This window comes from Nannobrachium achirus (assembly GCF_963921795.1).
Source record: "Nannobrachium achirus genome assembly, chromosome: 4".
NCBI lineage: Eukaryota > Metazoa > Chordata > Actinopteri > Myctophiformes > Myctophidae > Nannobrachium > Nannobrachium achirus.
Genome location: NC_137813.1, coordinates 22510948 through 22532668, shown reverse-complemented (window position 1 = coordinate 22532668; position 21721 = coordinate 22510948). Strand labels below are relative to the sequence as shown.

The window sequence follows — 21721 nt, the reverse complement described above, 5'->3', positions numbered from 1 at the left end:
CACAGGCGAGCAGCTGAGTGTATTTATCTTGCTTTTCACAAAAGCAGCAGTCGGACAGAGGTATGCGTGTGAAAACGACTTTAAAGCATCAATAATATTATTTTCGCTCAAACATAAATAAATAAACACCAAAAAGCCAGGTCCTCTTTGGAATGTAGTAATTCTGAGTTTTTTTTTTTTTATGAATGACTGCATTCATCTTTGGCCACGCCCCAAAACTCAGCCCCTCCGTTTTGGAGCTCCGAAGCCCCGCCTCTTTTGGCGTTTCCTCCGCCCAGGGGCGTCACAAGTGGTACTGAGTTAACTTAGGCTACTAGGGCCCAAGGTGGAGGGGCCATATTTATTTGCTATGGAAAAATAGCAGATTTACAAGCTCACAGCGCGGCACCGAGTGCTGCGCTGTGAGCTTGCCTTGTAGATCTACTATTTTTGAAAAGTCGTTAAAATTTGTGCAAATCTTTGAATATATGTATTTTTTCTGGGGGGTCCATGGAACTAAATATTTTGAGATGGGGGTCCGTGGCCAAATACATATCATTTTGGGGGTCCTTCACATGAAAAGGTTTGAGCACCACTTACATAGAAACAGGTTTTTCAAAAAACCTTAGAAGGATTTGATATATTCACTATTCAGACACAATTTTTCAAAAATAGCAGATCTACAAGCTCGCAGCGCAGCACCGAGCTTGTATATCTGCTATTTTTCAATAGTTAAAGCACAAAATAATGTGTAATAATGCGTTCCCATGCAGTCTAAATGGGTTTATTGGGTTAACCCCCTCCCCCTATGAAGAACATTCATGGGGGGCCCGCAGTGAATCCTTGTACCCAGGACCCAGAATTTGGTGCGACACCCCTGGCCACACGCCTGCGTTCCGATTGGACGGAGGCGTTCCGTGTGGGCGGGGCCATCACAGAATGCACGGGGGTAATATAAAACCAGCCTCAAAACTTTAATCGATGAAAATGTACAGGTGATAAAGGACTCCAAAGGATGATTGGAATTACCCAGGTGGACAAAACCCATTGTTGTTTTTTTGGTGGTGTCTGTTGTGGTGGACTTATTATAATATAATAATATAGGAAGCTGTTTATCTATTTTTTATTTATTTATTTTTAAACACATTTTTTCCCCTTTTTTTGTCGGTACATTTTCAGCTGACAACATGAGGATATTATTATTCCTTGCGGCTTTTCACATGACGATCGTCAGCTTGGTAAGTATGAGGTTACTTTCTGTTATTAATAGGCTATAAGGCTACACACCGCGGAGTGTGGGGTAGGCTACAGTACACGATCACTATTGGAAATTTGGAATAAGGGACTCACGTGCTGACTGGTCACCGTGGCTGTCCACTGTGATGGATTTGATCGGCAGTCCTCAGGTTACGATGGTGGAAGTATCTCCCTCAGGCTCTCTGTGTTCTGTGGTCAGTGTTATTGAACAAGAGTTACAAGACACGTTTTAACGTGGGGGTTTCAAATTCAATGGTGCGCACTGGTATTATTTAAAGTAGCCTATATGTCCAATTAACAGAAACAATCATCAGACGCCGAAGCTATCCTGAATGTGTTCATCATCGCAAACTGTACCACCTAAATATCATGATAATAGAAGCTGTTTCCTGCTCCATAATTTGGCTTATTATTATACTCAAGGCTATACACTGCACAGTAAAACCTTTAGTGTTCATTTACTTCAGGAGTAAAAAAGGATCTAAATGGACGTTTAGTTGTTTACTGTGTAATCAGACCTATATTATCTTGTCTATAGGCCTATGTGTTATAATACATTCTTTATTAATGTGAGGTTTTCCCTATGTTAAGAATAGAATGTTATTGATACTGTATTGTGTCACTGCATTGCCATGTCTGCCCACCTGATACCCATCCAACACAATGAGCTCAGTGGACACAGGCAGGTGGCCGTGCCCATCTTTCCCCTGGATTCTTGGGCAATAATTGCCTAGCAGAAGAACGGGCTCTCACTGGCTTTTTAATCCTCTGTGGTGACACACCAGGAGCCGTGCCATGGAGAGAGGACTACAAACAGATGAAAATGGACACACATTCATTCTGGACTGAAAATAGAAGAACCCTGCTGTGCGGAAACAATTTGGACAACCCCTCTCTCATCCCTACCCCTCCCTCCCTCCCGTCTCCTCCCTCTGACCGGAATTAGGAGAGTGGCGGAGTCAGGATTGGGAAGGGATCGCTTTGGGTGATCCGGCTGTGGACAGGCAGGCTGAGAGAGCCTCTTGTGATCACAGACAGTATACCTAGTGAGGCATTGAGTTATTGGCGAAGCTTTGGCGGAAGGGATGTGTGAATGCATGTTGGAGGAGAGGGGATGAGAGAAACAAAAGGGGGGCTGGTCAGAACATTTCTTTCATCCCTGATGACCTGGCGAATGCCAAGCGGAAGGCGACAGAGAGCCCCAGATATCCATCCCACTGGCAGTCTGGACAGAGCTGGGCATTCAGGGAATATCCAAGCCACACACACTTTAGGGAATTTCTGTGATCTGTGAAACACAAGTCAAACAGCTGCCATGGCCCCTTGGAGAGACACCCCCCCCCCTCCCCACACACACACACACACACACACACACACACACACACACACACACACACACACACACACAGTCACACACACACACTTCAACGTTTTCAGGCCAAGGACCCCTTAGTTGATAGAGATGAAGCAGGGACCCCCAGAACCTTTTCATAGATTCCATATAGTTTCATCGTTTGACAGCACAATCATCAGTGTATTTTGGATTCATGTCAATTTGTGTTTTCAGATATTTAACCACTTGAATCAATTCATAATAAACTTGACCTTTCATTGTAATTAGTCTTTTCCCCCTCTTCACCAAACCTCTTTACCGAAAATAGTCGATCTGCTATTTTTGGTCAAAGTTTAATAAGGTTCAAGTGGTTAATAATATAAAACGTTTCTATTACACAAAGATTTGGAGGACCCCCTGTAGTAACTCTGAGGACGCCCTGTTGAAGACCCTTGTTCCAGAGAATGCATCATCAAACTATCATCCCACTAATTTAGTCCTCCGTTCCTCCTCTCCGTGCGCTCTTGCCCCTGCTCTAGGTGACTGCCCGCTGCCCCGTGGTGTGTGAGTGTCCGGCGGGGCCCCCGTCCTGTCCTCCTGGTGTGAGTTCGGTCCCTGACGCTTGTGGCTGCTGTAAGGTGTGTGCTGGCCAGCTCAACCAGGACTGCCACGAGGGACGGCCCTGCGACCACCACAAAGGCCTGGAGTGTAACTATGGCAACGACGTTGGTCGCACGCACGGCATCTGCAGGGGTATGTTTTAAGAAATATATATATATTTCATCTCATATATCATCTTATGTATTGTTTGCTTTTTTTTATCAGTTGTTATGACCTTTTCTCAGAAAATTGTAAACGAAGCAAGCAGGCCTCTCTCCCAATGTCTTCCCTAAATTGTGTTACCTCTTACCTGCTATGACAGGGGTCTTCAACAGGGGGTCCTCCAAATCTTTGAACCTTTTTTATATTAACCACTTGAACCCTAGTGTCCATATTCTGAGAACCTTTACCAAAAATAGACAATCTACAAGTTCACAACTTGAAGCTCGAAGATCGGCTATTTTTGGCAAAAAGCTTTGGTGAGGAGGGGGAAAAGAGTGTAAAAAAAAAAGTACAGAGTGAAAGGTCAAGTTTTTTAAGTATTGACGGTTCAAGTGGTTAAATATCTGAAAACACAAATTGACATGAATCCAAAATACACTGATGATTGTGCTGTCAAACGATGAAACTATATGGTATCTATGGGTTGTGGGGGTCCCTGCTTCATCTCTCTAAAGGGGTCCTTGGCCTGAAAACGTTGAAGACCCCTGTGCTATGATTTCACTCTGCTGACACTGATATGAATGGTTTTAATTCTGACTGGAAGCATTTTTGGACCATTGCTGTAATTTAGCATCACTTCTCGTGTTTTACAACAATTATACTTTAATTGATTATAATAATAATTGATTAATAGATTAATAATCTTTCCCAATATTTGGAATACCATTTCAAGCTAAAAGTAAATAGTAATAATAACAATAATAATGAACACTAGCGAAAATAGCAGATCTACATCTACAAACTCACAAGACATTGTGAGGTTGTTGATATGCTATCTTTTACTATTTGCGCATGACACCGCTGTGCAATGAAGCATGAATGAATGAATTCTCAGGTGGTTAAACAATTCGCTCATATATATAAAACATTTAAAAGTCACGGTTCTTGATGATTCGATTAATCGAAAAAGTTATCCATAGAACAATGGCTAAGAAGATAATCGATAGTTGCAGCCCTAGTATACAACAATGCCGAAATAATCAACTTAAACCTAAACGACGAAGAAAGGTGGCATGGTTTCTCTGGGCAGAGATCAGGGTTGGGTGAGGGAATGTGTGACTCTGGGGTGGGGAGGCTGGGGGTTCAGGGCCCCTAAGCCAAAGCCAGTGCAGTTTGTCTTTGAGGTCTGAGGCCTGGGCCGAGTTTCAAAGACAGAGCACCTTCATGGGCTGGGACTGAAAGCCAGCCAACTCTCTGATTTATATAAGTAGTTCACTGTGTACACACTACAGAGGCACACCGAGTACACACATGCACATACACACACAGTTAGTGGTATTTTTATATGCGTGTTTATTTGGGGGTGTTGCTATATAAAGGGGGGTATTTGTTGGGGTGTTGTGTGGGGAGTCCCTGAGAGGACTTCAGTGGAACGACACTGTAAACAAGTCAGAATTCCTCTGTGCTCTAAGAATAGGGCCTCCTCCATAAAACTGGATAGTGTCTCTCTCTTTCTCTCAATCTCTTTTCATCTTTCCTCTCCCTAATTTTGCATTTCATGAATTTCTCCATTGGTGAATCATTAGACACAAATCTCTGTATACATATTCGCCAATTGTGAGTTTTAGTGACATTCCTGCATGTTTTAACCATCCCTGCATTTCTTTTGCTTTTTGTCACAGCAAAGGCAGATGGCCGCTCCTGCGAGTACAGCGGACGCATATACCAAAACGGCGAGGATTTCCGTGCCGGCTGCAAGCACCAGTGCACATGCATCGACGGGGCGGTGGGCTGCGTGCCCCTGTGCCCCAGCCACGTGCCCCTGGCCTCTCCCTCCTGCCCTGCCCCACGGCTGGTCAAGGTCCCGGGCCAGTGTTGTCTCAGCATCGACTGCCACAGGGGTACCACTGTGGTGCCTGACGTGAAGCGTCGTCCCCAGCCTCCGGCCTACCCGCCCTACCCTTTCATGCCCTACCCAGCCTACCCCTACCCCAAGACCTACGCCAAGCACTACCCCAAGGCTTACCCCAAGCCATACCCGTACAAGCCCAGGAGAGACAAGGACACGTTGGGCAACGAGCTGGTGGAGGCGGGCGGGAAGTGGGACAAGCCTCGAGGTCACAAGCACCTGGCAGGTGAGATACGGCGCCGGCATGTCGCCTTAGAGCCACGTCTGTTTCCTCCACACGGCAAAGCGTCATGTTTGTGTTGTAGGTTTTTGAACCCCCCTGACGCACAAACGGCCCCACTGTGAGACACCTTCACTTTTCCCCTCTGCATCTGTGTGTGTGCGTGTGTGTGTGTTTGTGTGTGTATTAGCATGCAGTATGTTTTCCACTGCCTCCTTGTACACCAGAGGCGCGCTCGCACACACACAAGCACACAGCACTCTCACACAGCACATACCTCTGTCACCCAGCTTTCCCCTCTCTGTAATCACCCTGTCTATGCGTCAGTGTTGCCTGTTGGCTGAATGAGGCCAGTGTACTTTGCATCGCCCGCTTTCAGCCTCTCTTTACTCCCTCTCTCTCCATCTGGCCCTCTGTCCCCTGTTTCTTTTACTTGGGTTGAATTTGCTTGTTACCCCCCACCACACGCAAACACACACACCTGTTCATCTTTACATCTCTCTGTTTTTCTCCAGCGTGGAAACAGGTGGGGGATCAGTGCGTGGTTCAGACCACTTCCTGGTCACAGTGTTCACGGAGCTGTGGGATGGGCGTGTCCTCCCGTGTCACCAATGACAACGCCAAGTGTAAGCTGGTGAAGGAGACCCGTCTGTGCAACGTCCGTCCCTGCAGCTCCATGTCCATTCCTGTCAAGGTAAATAACGGAGACGGGGGGTGAGGGAAGTTAGCAACAAAAAACACGCCGACACAATAGCTGATCTACAAGTCCACGATGCATCGCGTTGCAATGAGATAATCTTTTGCACACTGTGGAAAGTCTCTTCGGTAACAGAGAAAGGTCGCCATTGTGCATAAGAGTTTTGGATTAAAACTATTGTTTAAATAATAATATTGAAAAGAATCGCACGGAAATCTGACACCGATATCTCTAGCTGTTCACGAGATTAGATCCAGACAGACACACAGACTGACAGACCCTCCCTCATATAGACGGCTAGCCTCCTACAGAGCCACGGTGTAAAAACATTGGGAATCAGTCTGACATGGGGACCCATTGCTAAGGCGCCGTACAGACATCTGCGTCACGCATCATCATCTTATCGTCTGAGAATGGCGCCGTACTAATGCATTCTCAATGCAAGGTTGTTTGGTGTTTTGTCGTTGCCGTGTCTCTTCAAGAGCGTACAGGCTGCGGTTGAGCTAGAGACACGGCAACGACAAAAAACCAAACAACCTTCCATTGACAATGCATTAGTACGGCGCCCCCAGTGGCCATTCTCAGACGATAAGATGATGATGCGTGACGCACATGTGTGAGCGCGGCCTAAGTCACTTCCTTCTGGTTTTAGGACTACAGACCATAACGGTCTGATTCAGACAGGTGAGAACGCTGAGCGACACTACATGAGAGACGCATCTCTGATCAAAGGGGCCTGCATGGTTTTGAGTCTGTGTTACACATATTGATATGACTTGAGGTTTTTATGGCCGATAGATCACCTCACTATCTATAATGGCCTACAACTATGCTGTTCAGCCATCGTGCCAAATAGCATTAGGGAAGGGAATGCACCTTAGAGAGGTCACATTGATATTAATATCATGGTATTCATTAGCTTGCCCCGCCCTGGTGACCCAACGTAGATGCAGCTCTTTCTTCATCTCTCTGTCTATTCAGGGTTCTGTTGCTGTGTTGATGAAATACTTCTCACCAGCCTGTCGGCACAGTTGCTCTAGACTGGGTTTCCCTTCATTGCAAATTGGTGCCAAGTTCATGTTGATCCCTTTGAACTAGTCTTTAAGCCAGACTATCTCTTCCACAATTTTCGAATGCTACAAGAGAGTGTGTAATTCCGCCCCATAAAAGTTGAGAACAGGAAGCTGTCATCTGCTCTTTAGACTGGAAGGGTATCATGGTGCAAAAAAATATATTTTTCAATTTAGATTGAAGAGCGCTAAGCAAATAGTTAGCTACTAGGCTTTGACTCATTTTGTTTCCACGACTGGATTGGCAAAATGTGGGTTGGGAGGGGGAAGTCTGCTTTATTTTCAACTCATTTACAGAGCTTCCGAAGGACAGACTCGAAGGACAAATTGTGGGCGCCAACAACACGTGTCTTGAAAGTCTACCTTTGAACCAACAAAGCACTTGTATTTTATACATTCAAAGATTTTCAAGTTGTAAGTTTGTAGATTGGTTATTTTCTTGATTTTAGATGATTTTCACGTATATCCCAAAATAGGTATGTGTATGCAATGTTGAAAGAAAAAGGCTAAGTTAAAATAGGAAGGCAACAAATGCATTTAAATTATTAACCTGTTTAGGTCAGGACTGGACTGTACTATAATGAGATATTAATTAATATCTGATGTAAGGACTAATCTTTTTGGGGTTTATTCGATAGCTATTGTCCATTTACAACGGATACTTTGTTTCTCATAGCATTGTTTCTGTATTATTGTCCAGAAGCTATTATTATTATTATTGTTTGCTGCTATTTAAAATTAGGGGTTCAATCCACAATAACACCACAGAGATCCTAAAGTTAACTTTAACACCTTCCATCAGGTGATTCTTAAAGGCAAAGCTGTGTTCTCATCTACTCATTTTTCCTTTTCTCTTTTTCAATGTGAATCTCTAGCCTGGCGGGGCCTGACGTCATACTGCGTTCACTCACTCTTTGGGGAAGGAATGAGTGAGTGAACGCAGTATGACGTCAGGCCCCGCCAGGCTAGTGAATCTCTACCCTACAATGTAGTCGTGAAGTGGCATGGATCCTTTATGCACAAAGTAAAATCCTCTTGTGCTCATTTATCCATTTGTACACTCTCAGAGTTGAATTAACACTGAGAATTTTACTGTGTATGTACTGTAGCTGTGCTCTTCACTCCCCTGCTGCCTCTGCATGATCACATTTCATACACCTCCCCATCATCCTTTCATGTGGGAATGGGTTGATGGCTTGTTATGCACCTGCTCCAAGCCTGATTTACACTTAGCCGTGCGCCAGTGCGTCAGTCCAGAAATAGTCGATCTTCAAGCTCACAATGCGTAGCGGCACGACTTATTATGAGCTTGTAGATTGGCTAGTGCCGATGCGAAACACCGGCGCACAACTATGTATAAATCAGGTGTCAGTGTTTGTGTTCGTGGAGCTGTTGTGGGTGTTAATGTGGAGAACCTGTAAGTGTAACCCTCGTTGGCGTTGGCACTCATCTGTTGTTCTGAGCATCACTTAGTTTTTTTTCTCTCTCTCTCTCTCTCTACACCGAGTCACATTAACAGTGTTTTTCATGACTCAGTGCTCTTAGTAGGGATGGGAAAATATCGTGATAAACACTCACGATAATCATATTGTGGAGATTTAATTTATCGTGATATCGTCCTCCTTCATGCACTGGGATCAATTCACCTTTTATTTGCCGAGCTGCATATCCCCAGGATAATAGATTTTGATTATCAAGATATCGTAAATCACGATTTCTTTTGTCACAATCAATGATATATGAAATGTTCATATCGTCCCATCCTTAGCTCTTAGTAAGCCATGTTTTGTGGACGAGTGGTGGCTTGCAGTCTTCCTTCCTGAATCCATAGAATACTGTTTCAGTCTCTTTCATTGGAAAGGCGTGTTGTCCTACTTTAATCTCTCACCCTTTGTGTTTGTGCTGCCGCTGCGCTTCCGTTGCCTATAGTATAGATCACTTTTCTTATGAAAAGAGGTTAGCATAGGTCCTATACCAAACATTCACTAGAAAGGTGATTTCATCCTGTGATTTCAGAATGAAGGGAATATCCGCACTCTCTTGAATGATGACTTTTTAAAATTATTTATTTATTTAAGCATGCACAGCAGCAGCAGTCTATTTAGAGAAACGGACGCGTTTCGGCCTACTGGCCTTCCTCAGCGTTTCAAACTATCATGAGTCAGTCAGAACTGACTTATATAGCCAAGCAATAGGTTGTACAGCTGCATCTCATCAAGGGGAATTAATTACCCACATTTCATACATATTCATAGATACAAAGAGTCTATAATAAAACATATTTCAAAAATATACAATGACATATATAGTTTCCACAATCAGTGCAGTCAAATATTTCATTTTACAAAAAACTTTCATTTTACAAAAAACAATTCAATAATAATTATTCGTTCATTCCCTTAGGAAACTCTGTATTCAGAGCATGGATCCAATAAGCTTCCCTTTGGAGTAATAACTTGTTAACAAGTTCAATACCTTGAAATCTCAAAGTGCAAATATCATTGATATTTGCACTTTGAGATTTCAAGGTATTGAACTTGTTAACTCCCCAAGAAGAGGTGGAGACAGGGACAAGTTATTACTCCAAAGGGAAGCTTATTGGATCCATGCTCTGAATACAGAGTTTCCTAAGGGAATGAACGAAGAATTATTATTGAATTGTTTTTTGTAAAATGAAAGTTTTTTGTAAAATGAAATATTTGACTGCACTGATTGTGGAAACTATATATGTCATTGTATATTTTTGAAATATGTTTTATTATAGACTCTTTGTATCTATGAATATGTATGAAATGTGGGTAATTAATTCCCCTTGATGAGATGCAGCTGTACAACCTATTGCTTGGCTATATAAGTCAGTTCTGACTGACTCATGATAGTTTGAAACGCTGAGGAAGGCCAGTAGGCCGAAACGCGTCCGTTTCTCTAAATAGACTGCTGCTGCTGTGCATGCTTAAATAAATAAATAATTTTAAAAAGTCATCATTCAAGAGAGTGCGGATATTCCCTTCATTCTGAATTCTACTAGAATCTGCACCCAAAGAAACTACAGACCTCTCCACAAGACTCCAGCAGAGAGCGCGCCTTCTCCTAATGGTACTGAACCAGTTAGGAGTTCTATTATCCTGTGATTTCACCCTCTCTCTTTTCTTTCACCACAGAAAGGGAGGAAGTGCTCCCGAACCCACAAGGCGCCCGAGCCCCACCGCTTGTCCTATGCTGGCTGCAGAAGCACTCGCCTCTACAGGCCCAACTACTGCGGCGTGTGCAGGGACGGCCGCTGCTGCTCGCCCCGCCGCACACGAACCGCCACAGTGACCTTCGGCTGCGCTGACGGAGAGCGGTTTGAGAAGTCTGTCATGTTCATCCAGTCCTGCAAGTGCAGCGACGAGTGCAGCCACCTGAACGAGGCGGTCATGCCTCCGCAGCGGTGGCTCTACGGTGACACACACAAGTTCATCGACTAGACGCCTCCTCCCCAACCCCTGATCCACGTCACTCCCCCACACGATCCCAAAGACATTAACCACCCTTCCCCAGGCCCACCCCCTCCCTCCTTATAGAATAGTGTATCTATGAGTAGAAGTAAGTGAGGAGCATGAATCACTGTCCCTCCTGGTGATCTTTTCATAGGTGCAAACAGGAAGAAGCAGAACATATTGAATCGGATGCTGCTGGACATTCTGGACACAGAGAAGCATCTGACTTTAGTGTTGACAACTGCTAATTTCTTGCACTGACAGAGTGCAGTGCTGGTGTTTTTATTTTAGATCAACACGGTTCCAACCCGCTATGTTGCTGTCGTGCACTGCATGCTCCTGAACTCTGAGAATGAACCCACACTGTGAGGAACGATGGAGCCAGAGAGTGGACACACACATACACACACTCACACCTAGGATTACTTTTCTTGGCTATAATGCTGATGTAGTGTCATGTTGCAGTCATCGAGCGATAGGTCTGACTAGTGGACATAACCTGGTTCTGATGGCAATTGGAAAGAGTTAAGACACGAGGTAGGCCTGAAATCTGTCAGGTCTAGCACATTGGACATTGACCAACTAACGCAGACTTGTGGGAAAGAACTTTACAGATGAGACTGGGAACGGTGAGCTCTGAAGCCGGAAGGGGATTTCTCAGATGTAACCAAGGTGGCGGAAGCATGTATGTTTTTATGGTATTTATTCCATGGTATTTATTGTTGAGACAGACAAGATGCCAACCAGGAAAGGGGGAGATGGATGGGGAATTGCTGCTATGTTTGGAGCAGTCGCGGCATGGCTGGAAGGGCCGAAAGGAGGAGCAAAACAGCTGAGAGCTGTCAACAACGGGAGGGCAGAGAGACTAACTCCCACAGACCTAGGAGCTTGACCTTTCCCCGGTCACGTCAGAGGTCAGTTGTAGCCAGAAAATCACATCTAATGATGGATGATAATGACCACGATTTCTTTTTTCTTTCTTTTATTTTTGGAGGGGTGGGGTGGGGGGGTTAGTATAAGGGACAGATTTGAACCTGTCCAGGTGGAGGCATCGTATCCATTAGTGGGTGAAATGTCGTGGGCCGTTTACACAGCTGGATTCATCCTCTGTCTGGCCTACCGCCCTCCACCAAAAAGTGAGACATTTAGCAAGCACCAGAGGAACAAGCCGTGGATTGTGGCGCCGAGGAGTCAACGGGGTCTAATTCCGAGCAAATTACAATCCTGACTCTGAGGGGTAGTGAGACGAAATCAGCCACCCTCTGTTTGGTTTGTTATAAAAATAAAATTTGAGAAAGTGCGTCTTCTGAAGTAAACATGTAATTTGTGCCTAGCGGGTTTTGAGACCATTCCAGTGCCCAATCTGGCCTGTAATCTAACAGCAACTGAAGCACGCTAACTTTAAGGAAACAAAACGCATACTCATGTCACTTCATGTTTGTGTGGCATCTGTATCTGAACGCCGTTCGGTGCCTGTGATGTCAACGACATTTTGAAAAAGGACTGAGGAGGGCTTTATGATGCTACTAAAGACGGGGTCATGGGTAGGGGTCACTGATGGCCCCCTGCCTAAGGACACATAACAGTGGCCCGTTATAGAGCCTCATAAGCACCAGAAGAACAGTTGGAAGGAGAGGAATTCTTTGTTTTTCTATAACTGGTGTAACCTAAAGTAAACCCCTTACTGTATGACTCAAGAGCCCAAACAGATTCTTTACTGGGACCTGGGCTTCGCATGCACCTTATAACAGCCTTTATTCATGATCTAATCCCAAAATGGAGAGAAAGGTCTTCTCAAAAATGATTCTCTCTTGTATAGACTATTTTTTTTAAGTATTAGTAATTTACATTTCAGCTAAAACAATTGTCCTTGTGCCATTTTGTTTCAAAGTTTTGCCATTATAAATTAAATGAAGAAAAGAAAAATCACTGATTTTACAATTTCTACAATGTTTTCATAGTAAACAAAAAACTCTTAGCTGCTTGGGAATGTCAAAGTAGAAAAAACATTGTTTTGACAAAAGCTATCAATGTCACCATTTCCTATTTGCCTATGTAGATGCTGTGGTTTAAAATGTTTAAGTAGGTCTGTAGTTTTGTACCAGGACATTAGAGCAGCTATGTACAGATATGCCTTGTTATTGTGTTTAGATTTCTATCTGCTGTATAAGGGTCATTCCATTTACTGAGTAAAAAGCTGATCTAGTCCATGTACATGTATAACTAGCACTGAGCAAGGCCGGGGTCCCACACTTTGTGAGCTTTTACTGCCATATTGAAGTCATGTTAGTGACCGTATATAAAGTTTAATTGTACACACATTTCCAATAACAAGTGTTTCATTTACTTTTTTTTTTTTCTTTTTTTTTACAAAACTACATGAAAAAAACACCCGGTTTGGTTGTCGTCTTGTTCTAAATTAGATTTTTAGGTAGTAGACATCATGCTGATATTTTGAATAAAAGAATTTGGTTTGTTCCTACTATTGGTCTTGGGTAATTACCGGTAGTACATACAGTAAGGGGAATATATTTCTATCACACCTTTAAAATTCACAACAGCGACCACACTGTTGATGTGCTCAGGATATTTGATTTTACTTAGACATGTTTTTTCAAATATTCAACTACTATTCCAATGGCATACAGGGTCTTTTGAGCAGTATAGTGCCTCTGAAGACCCAAGTTATTTGACCATGGACCCCCTTTGAGAAAGTTGTGTGTCAGGGCCACCATAAAAGATGTGTTAAACTGTTTCAAAAGTATGCACTTTATTTTTTTTTTGAAAGTATATACAAACTTACAATGGGTTGCAATACAATAGCCGATGCATATAGGTTTAAACAGATTTTGTCCCCCGGACCCCACTTTCGGAACCACTCTTCCTGCCTCATAAAACAGACAATACAATTAAAGAAGACACTTTTTTCTGGTTTTATTTTAAAAATCTGAAGCAGATCGTGTCCTATGAGATACAAACTGAGAATTGGGCGATTACACAGTTGGCAGTAGACAAAAGTTCAATTGAACCACTCAAACCCACTTTATCAGTAAAACAATAATTAGTTGGTTGAACAAGGTAGGCTTTGAACTTGGTCCGCTTTCCCCACTCCACACATTCTTTGCTGAAAACATCTGATCTACAAGCTCACAACGCATTATGAGCTGGTAGACCTGCCATTTCAGACAAATGTTCCACTTCCAAGAATAGGAATGCTAGGGTTCAAGTGGTTCATGATCAGAAGTCCTTTTAACGACAATTCGCTGGAGGGATTCGACAATTTGAGTGTCCCAACCACAGAGCTGCCTTGTAAGCCAAAATATACTTTTTACAGGAGTCATTATTTCAAAGTTTTATCATCAGAAATATAAAAACAAAACTGTGCAGTGATAAACAATTATAAATAAAAATAAAAAGATCTTACGCCAATGAGCTAGTCTGAACATGTTTTGACCGCACACGTGAAGAGGCTAAAAAAAACAGTGGAAGTGTTTTCCAAAAACTACAGTTTCTCTGGATTTTCTAAAGCTCTAATTGAGATTATGACAATTAAAAATCAAGAAAAGCATAGCATCACAGACCACAACAGTTAACTGCCATTTTATAAAAAGGTTTAATTTCAGACCAAAAAAATAAGTCACGGTAATGAGAAATTAAAACTCGACAACCCCTTCCCCCCACAAAAAAACCAACAACATTAAAATAAAAAGGTTTGGTGAACATAATCGACAAGCAGGAGCCTTGAACAGTTAAGAGGATTTTCCTTCCAAGTACAAGAAGACACCAAGAGATTCACAAGAAGGAGAAGTCTTTTCCCTGGACCGACTACTCATCTGGACTGCTCAACTAAAAAGGAAAGAGAGAGAAGGAGGAATATAGAAGACATGAGTCCAGCATTCATAGAGATCACCGCATCCATGATGAGCAACAGCTGAGCATTCAGACTTTTCACCAGCAGGTTATATGCATAAGGACACTGGATTTGCCCCGGGCCTCTCCGGTTACACTGCACTAACAATTGCTTGGTTGCCAGTCTCTCTCAATGAGTCATAACATCAGCTCTCATTATTTGGAGAGTGCGATTGTGAGCCGACATAATCCCACTGGCCTTTTAGGACTCGCAGTATGTAGCGACTCGCAGTATGTAGCACTAACGATTAGCTGTCATAGGATACTCCAAGAACATGGGCCATATTATTGTGATGTGAAGCAACTTCAAAACCAGTGAAGCAACTTCAAACCTCTGATACAAATATCACATTTGTGCCAACATGATGCAAATATCACAATGCCAACATGTCTGCCATGTCTTACAAACAGGGACTGCGTGAAACATTTAAATCGGATTTACAGTTAAAAAAAGGGTCATTTCTAGTCATTGACATGCCCAAAATAGGGAAGCCAGGATTAAGGTGATTAAAGGTTTACTTCTTCAACTTTAACCACAAATCTGGAGACAGCAGACATTTATGGGAAAGTCTACTTACTGTAGGTGGAGATGTCGATCTCCTCTGGAAGTTCAGCCACGTTGACCTCAAACCGGTCCTGCACATCGTTCAATGTCTTGGCGTCGGTCTCGTCGGACACAAAAGTGATGGCCAGACCTTTGGTACCGAACCTACCCGCACGGGCCACCTGTATGCCAGGGAGGAGAGAAGAGAACATGAGACTGATTAGAGTAGCGAATTTACTTTAGCTGTGACTCCATTGGTCACAGTCGTCGTGTTGCTTGATCATCTAGACGTGTTGACTTCATGAGCACTTCATGAGCTTGTTTGATATAGAATTATAAGTCTTTATGTCATTTATGTATGCAACTGATCATTTTTTATTTCTGTGACAAGTTCATGATAGCCCATTAAGCAACTCACAGTACTTCTGTGAGCCAACTGTCATAGAAACCACAGTGGCCGACAAACACTGAAGACAAATGAGGCACAAACAAAACGGGCACTCTTCAGTCCCTCACCCTGTGCAGATAAGTGTCGGAATCTTCCGGCATGTCATAGTTGAATACGATGTTGACCCGCTCAATGTCCATCCCTCTGCCGAAGAGGTTGGTGGCCACCAGGATCCGCCTCTGGAAATCCTTGAACTGCTGATAGCGGGACAGCCTGCGGAGGAGGAGTGAAGAGAGATTATCAACACAGCTGCTACAGTCCAACCTCCCCTCCTGCCTTTGAAGGCAATGATGTGTTGAGTTAATTGATGAGGCTTCGTGCTCCGTAAACATACCCAGCATTTGGAGCTCAATAGAATGTGTGTTTATGAGGGAGGGGAAGCGTGTGTGGGTGTAAGAGGGGAAAATGAATGCGTGTGTGCAAGACTGACCTCTCCTCCTGAGCCATTCCTCTGTGGATGGCAATGGCAGGGAAATTCTGTTCCACCAGAAGCTGGGACAATGCCACGCAGCGTTGGACTGACTTGACAAAGATCACCACCTAGTGGCACAGAAAACACATTACAGGACTACCACCACAAAGCAAAATAAATGACAAAGAATTCTGCTCACTGGACTTTTCTAAAACCTTTTTACACAACTTATCCAAGACCGGAAAAAATGATTTTTCAATATTTTGAGTAGGGAACCGTGTTAATTATTCTTAAGAAATAATCCCAGAAATCTACCTGGTTGAATTCCAAAACATCAAGCAGGTCAAAAAGTTTGCGGTTCTTCTCGCTGTCCTTCAGCTTGCAGTAGTACTGCTGAAGGCCGTGGAGTGTTAGTTTCGTCTCATCATCCACAAACACCTCCATGGGCTGCAAGAGAAGGATAACACATGTTGGGTAATGAACAAACTTCATGGATTATTTCATAATACAGCTGGCTATACTTTGAGTCAGTTTCCAGACTTGCTAGCTTCCAGACTTGCTAGCTTACATATGATCAGAGGAGCATATACACCTCAGGTTCAGAGAATTGGAGATAACTACTGCGTTACACCAGTGGTCCTCAAATCTGAGCTTCAAGTACCCATCAGGACCCCTGTAACTACTGAGTGTATAAATGTAACCAAATGGATCCTTACATGTCCACTTGGTTCCATTTGTACACCTGCAGAATTAGACCGTAATCATTTAGCTGGGGACCTAGTTGGAAGTTTGGAACCCCTCTCAAGGACACCTGGGTCAGGACCCCACTATGATAACCACTGCCTTGCAAAACTTATCAGCATACTCACATCCTGCATGAACTTCCGGCAGACTGGTCGGATCTCTTTGCTCAGGGTAGCGCTGAACATCATACACTGCTTCTCGTGGGGTGTAAGCCTGAAGATGTCTTGCACGTCACGTCTCATGTCTGACCCGAACACACACACACAGTGCAACTTGAGTTATAAACAAGTAGACCTGTAAAGGAACCACTATTGACGATTGCATTCAAAGAAACTGATGCGTATGCAGCCATGGAAGAATATTTACTTCCATTAAAATTGGTCATTACACATACAATTAGGCAGCATGTGACTGCGATTCTTTATCCCTTATTTGTAGACCCTATTAATCCCAGGGGAAATTAGCATTCCCCAGCTGAGGGCGAAGTTAGCAATGTAAGTGCCTTGCTCAAGAACACAGGCCAGGAATATTGAGGAGGAAGCCGTTTCCGTAGGGTTCAAGCTCATGCCACTTTGAATAAAATGTTTTACTTTGGCTATCTGAAAATAGACGATCTACAAACTCACAACGCCTCACAATGCGAAGAGCTTTGTGAGAAAAATCTAACAACAAATCTCTGCTGGCAGTCTGTAGTACCAAATCTGGCAGTCTGTATACCACATCTTTTCTGCAGCCAAATACATATTCATTTGAGGGTCCTTGACATGAGAACCACTGATCCACATCATCAATCAAACAGCGACTGCATACCTAGCTGCTCCAGCATCTTGTCGCACTCATCCAGGACAAAGTGCTTGACGTTCTTCAGGTTGAGGGTCTTGTTGCGGATTAGAGCCAGTATGCGACCCGGTGTCCCCACCACAATGTGGGGGCAGTTCTTCTTTAGCACATCCTCGTCCTTCTTGATGGCCAAGCCTCCGAAGAACACCGCCGCCTTCACAGTGGGCATATACTTGGAGAAGCGCTCGTACTCTTTACTGATCTGGAAGGCCAGCTCTCGTGTGTGACACATGACCAACACCGATACCTGGGTGGGGAGATGGGGGGAAATGGGTGTTTAGAGCACTACAGAGTGTTTAGAGCACTATAGAGTACACACATTGTGCCTGAAGGTCTCCCTTTAACTTTATTCACTCGAAATTAACTGAAGCATTTGGGGGCACAGTTAGTCAATGTATATACTGTAATTCCAATATGATTTCTTGCCATTTTTACATTAATTTAAGCATGAATTCTGTGTCTTCTTTGTGTTCTATTAATCAGTCTTCTTTGTGTTCTATTAATCAATCACCAAGCCACTTCAGTGCCGTGTAAACATCCCGTGATTCAGAGACACTCCCTGTGTGTACGTATTTGCTAGTCCCAATACAATGGTATGAATCAGGTTGGTTAAAATAAGACCAGCATGAGTATGCTAGAACGTTTTTAACACTCAACACACATGAAACTGGTTAAAATAAGACCAGCATGATAGAAGGTTTTAACACTCAACGCACATAGACTACATGTTTCAGTTGGCCTGTGAATCTGCAAAATTACATTACATAAATGCTGCTGTGGTCCCCCCCATACCAGATCTGTCCACTGAAAATAACCCATGTACAAGCTCACAATGTGGTGCGACGCACTGTGAGGTAACACAAGGTAATACATCAAATGCATAGAAATAATCTAGGATCTTCAGCTACTTTCGGCAAATGTTTCCCCCAGAATAGGAATGCCTACGGTTCAAGTGGTTAAATACAAAAACCAGCAGACATTCAATCTTTTAAACATAGGTACTGACCTGTCCGTCAACTGGCTCAATCTGCTGCAGTGTGGCCAGCACAAACACAGCCGTCTTGCCCATACCAGACTTGGCCTGGCATAGGATGTCCATGCCAAGAATGGCCTGAGGGATACATTCATGCTGGACTGTGACACAAAGGCAAAGAAAACAGGTTAATGCATTTAACTGCCTACACAACAATGAAAATCATCATTATTATGTTATTTCAGCACTATTTTAATGATTATTCACAGACAAACATTTTATACAAATCAATCCATTTAGAAAATAGTCATTATGAACTACACGTCATCTGAGTAACTTTCTGTCTATGGAAGAGACCGTTAATTTTGCTTTATGGCATCTTTGTTTTTAAAGGCACAGATTTGAGCTTTATTAAACCTTTTATTTGCATTAGAAGACCATCCAAATAACCTCCATTTGTATTATAAATGAACAGCCATCGAGGTCAGCAACAGTTTCGGTGGTGCACTGCACGCACATCCAACAATTGCGACAGGTGCTGGACAAAAAGTCTCTGTATATTTATTCAAGGGCAGACACGTTTCGACATGCTGGAGCTCTTTGTCAGGTATACCTCCAGTAGAATATGAAACGTGCGTCTGTCTTGAATAAAAATATGGGAGCATCTTCTCCCAATTAACGGGGTCAGACATACTGTAACCCTTCAGCAACTCTGGTCCATAGTGTTTAGAGTTCTCCTTAATGCCATGTGACTTCTTTTCGTGTGGCGTTCTTTTCATACCGCAGGTAGCAGTCTCTCTAGTTGTAAAAAATAAGAATACTCTCGCTACTCACCAAACAAAGAATATACTTAAATGTTTTAGTTACTCCACTTACAGATCTTATTATTGACATGCCCAAATTATTATTAGAAAACTTCCATTAAACACCTTAAAACGTTTTTAGTTTTTATTTGGGAGTAGAGAAAGTGTATTCTTTGTTTTTACTTAAGGAGGACTTCACCACTTTTCAACCTATCTTCATATAATTGGTCCTCACTAATGTTCATGATAAAATAGGATAAAATAGCTTTTTTTTCCTCAGGAGGGTTGTGGGCAGGTCAGAAACCCATCATCTTGTGACATCATCGATTGGGAATCCAAGCTAATAGAAAATACAGGCTTTCTATTCCTGAAAACTTGCAATGTTAAAGTGGAAGCTATTGTTCTCGCGATAATAATAATAAAAATAAAAAGAATCTTAAAATATTGTTGTTTTTTTGGAAAATGATGTCACAAGACAATGGATTTCTGAACTTCCCACAGCTCTCCTAAGATACTTGGACCGAGTAGAAAAAAAAATGTGCTATTTTATTATGAACATTAGTGAGGAGTCGGACCTATTATATGAAGATGGGTTGAAAAGTGGCAACGTCCTCCTTTAAGTCAAGAGACAAAGAGTCACATGGCTTGAGAACTTGTAACGCTATGGACCAGAGCCAATTCCTCAGCATCTTACCAAATCGACTTGGTAAAAAGCACAAACTATTAAAACCATCCTCACCTTCAGAGGGATGCTCGAAACCACAGTCGACGATGGCACGGAGCAGCTCTGGTTTGAGCAGGAAGTCTCTAAAGCCAGAGCTGTGGATGGAGACGTATGAACCCTTCACTTCTTTCTTGCCGGCCGGGGTGGCGCTTTCTGTGGTTGGTCCCTGAGGCTCCTCATCTTCTTCATAGTCGAGCAGCTCGTTGTCAACATCATTCTCAGCCATGGTGTCTGTCTGAAAAAATGAAACGATAGTAAGTTGTGTGAATCTAAGCACTCTTTGGCAGGAACAGTGCCAAGCGACAATTTGCATTACCCTCACCGCAGGTAGCGGGATTGCTATTCACAACTTAATATTGCCATTTGCTTTACAAATTAACACAGGTCTTTTTTTTGCATGCCTGCTAGTATAGTAGCTGGGCTTGTTCCAAATATTTTCTGCAAGTACTCGTATGGGTGCATGAAAAACAAACCACCCTGATTGATCTTTTCATGTCTCAGCTTGACAACTATGATGCTGTATAAGTTTGCATGTTTCTCTACTTTGTCCACCCAGTATTTCAGCCTTAAAAGATGAATCACAGGTTCCAATAAAAGGACATCTCAATGAATTTGTATGTAGTTGCCTTGGTTGGCCAGCCCTTGCAATAGGTAGAATACAACACTGGTAAAGCTATCTAAATTGCTTGCTTGTCTTACTGTTCCATCAGGGCCCACGGTCATGGAATGATTTGCAGTCAAAACTCAAAATGCAACACCTCAACATTACATTATTATTTTACATATAAATGGGATTTGTTGTTATTTTAAGGGGGAAATGGCCATGTTTTCAAATCGTGTACTGTGTTTTTAGACGCAATATTTCTTTGCACTTTGGTTTGTGTTGCATACTTCTATTGTTGTATAAGCTTTGGCAGTCTTTGCCAGGTCTCACTTCTAAAAGTGTTTTAACCTCAATGCGACTCCTTAGCAACCAGTGGTAGATTATATCCCTTCAAGTGTTTTTTGGGTTACAAAGTAACGGTACTGTAATGTTCTGGAAGTAACACATAGTAGTAGCAAACAACCAGTCTGCCTGTGGGGATGATGAGCCAGGCTAACCGCTAATGTATAGTAGTATAGGCAGGGTATGTTGCATAACAATGCTAGCGTGGCTAGCTAAGAAGCTATACACAAACTGGCTTTGTTCGCCATTCCCCATTACCTTGCTATATAGCACGAACCACAAAATGATCGTATTTTAGTAATCTTTTTGTTTTCCTTCCACGAAATAAACTGATTTCGCAACCAGAGCAACAAAGAAATACAACCACATTGGACTGACTGGATCGCATCGTCAGCTAGCTGGTGCGATCGTTAGCCAAATAATCTTGATAGAAACAATGAAACTGTTTTATCATAGCAACATGGAGACTGAAAACCACACATATTTAGTAGACCGTGAAATCAACAACCGTTTACCCTGATAAACTGCAGAGCTGAGTAACAAGCAGAAATTAAAGCAAATAATACACGTTTACACGTCTTACCTTAGTTCACGGTGTTAAACTAAAACGTCTTCTGCAAAGCTCCAAACCTGAACCGCATGGGGAAGGCCGGACTGGAGCCTGGTTTATGC

At 42.9% G+C, this 21721-nt stretch overlaps 2 protein-coding genes across 2 annotated transcripts; one reads left to right on the top strand and one right to left on the bottom strand.

Moving 5' to 3' along the window:
• Positions 1-1094: 1094 nt before the first annotated feature.
• Positions 1095-10694, top strand: LOC308283393 (CCN family member 1; the record flags this gene model as incomplete). Its single annotated transcript, XM_080723822.1, has 5 exons — positions 1095-1217; positions 3109-3322; positions 5014-5466; positions 5976-6154; positions 10389-10694. The coding sequence occupies exons 1-5, from the start codon at positions 1167-1169 to the stop codon at positions 10692-10694; spliced, it is 1203 nt and encodes a 400-aa protein (XP_080579948.1). The 5' UTR covers positions 1095-1166.
• Positions 10695-13620: 2926 nt separating this feature from the next.
• On the bottom strand, positions 13621-21721 carry LOC308283865 (ATP-dependent RNA helicase DDX39A). Its single transcript, XM_080724371.1, has 10 exons — positions 21633-21721; positions 20119-20338; positions 18610-18737; positions 17574-17850; positions 16889-17007; positions 16335-16466; positions 16038-16147; positions 15676-15820; positions 15194-15341; positions 13621-14552 (listed from the first exon to the last, which is right to left on the bottom strand). The coding sequence occupies exons 2-10, from the start codon at positions 20327-20329 to the stop codon at positions 14536-14538; spliced, it is 1287 nt and encodes a 428-aa protein (XP_080580497.1). The 5' UTR covers positions 20330-20338; positions 21633-21721; the 3' UTR covers positions 13621-14535.

What these genes read in the sequence shown, in the direction of transcription:
- LOC308283865 (XM_080724371.1), bottom strand. Translation starts at nt 20,329, where the DNA reads ATGGCTGAGAATGATGTTGACAACGAGCTGCTCGACTATGAAGAAGAT. An exon ending in ATGTTTTGGAATTCAACCAG is followed by an intron (nt 16,148 to 16,334) that starts GTAGATTTCTGG and finishes CTGTGCCACTAG; the next exon opens with GTGGTGATCTTTGTCAAGTC. An exon ending in GGAATGGCTCAGGAGGAGAG is followed by an intron (nt 15,821 to 16,037) that starts GTCAGTCTTGCA and finishes CCTCCTCCGCAG; the next exon opens with GCTGTCCCGCTATCAGCAGT.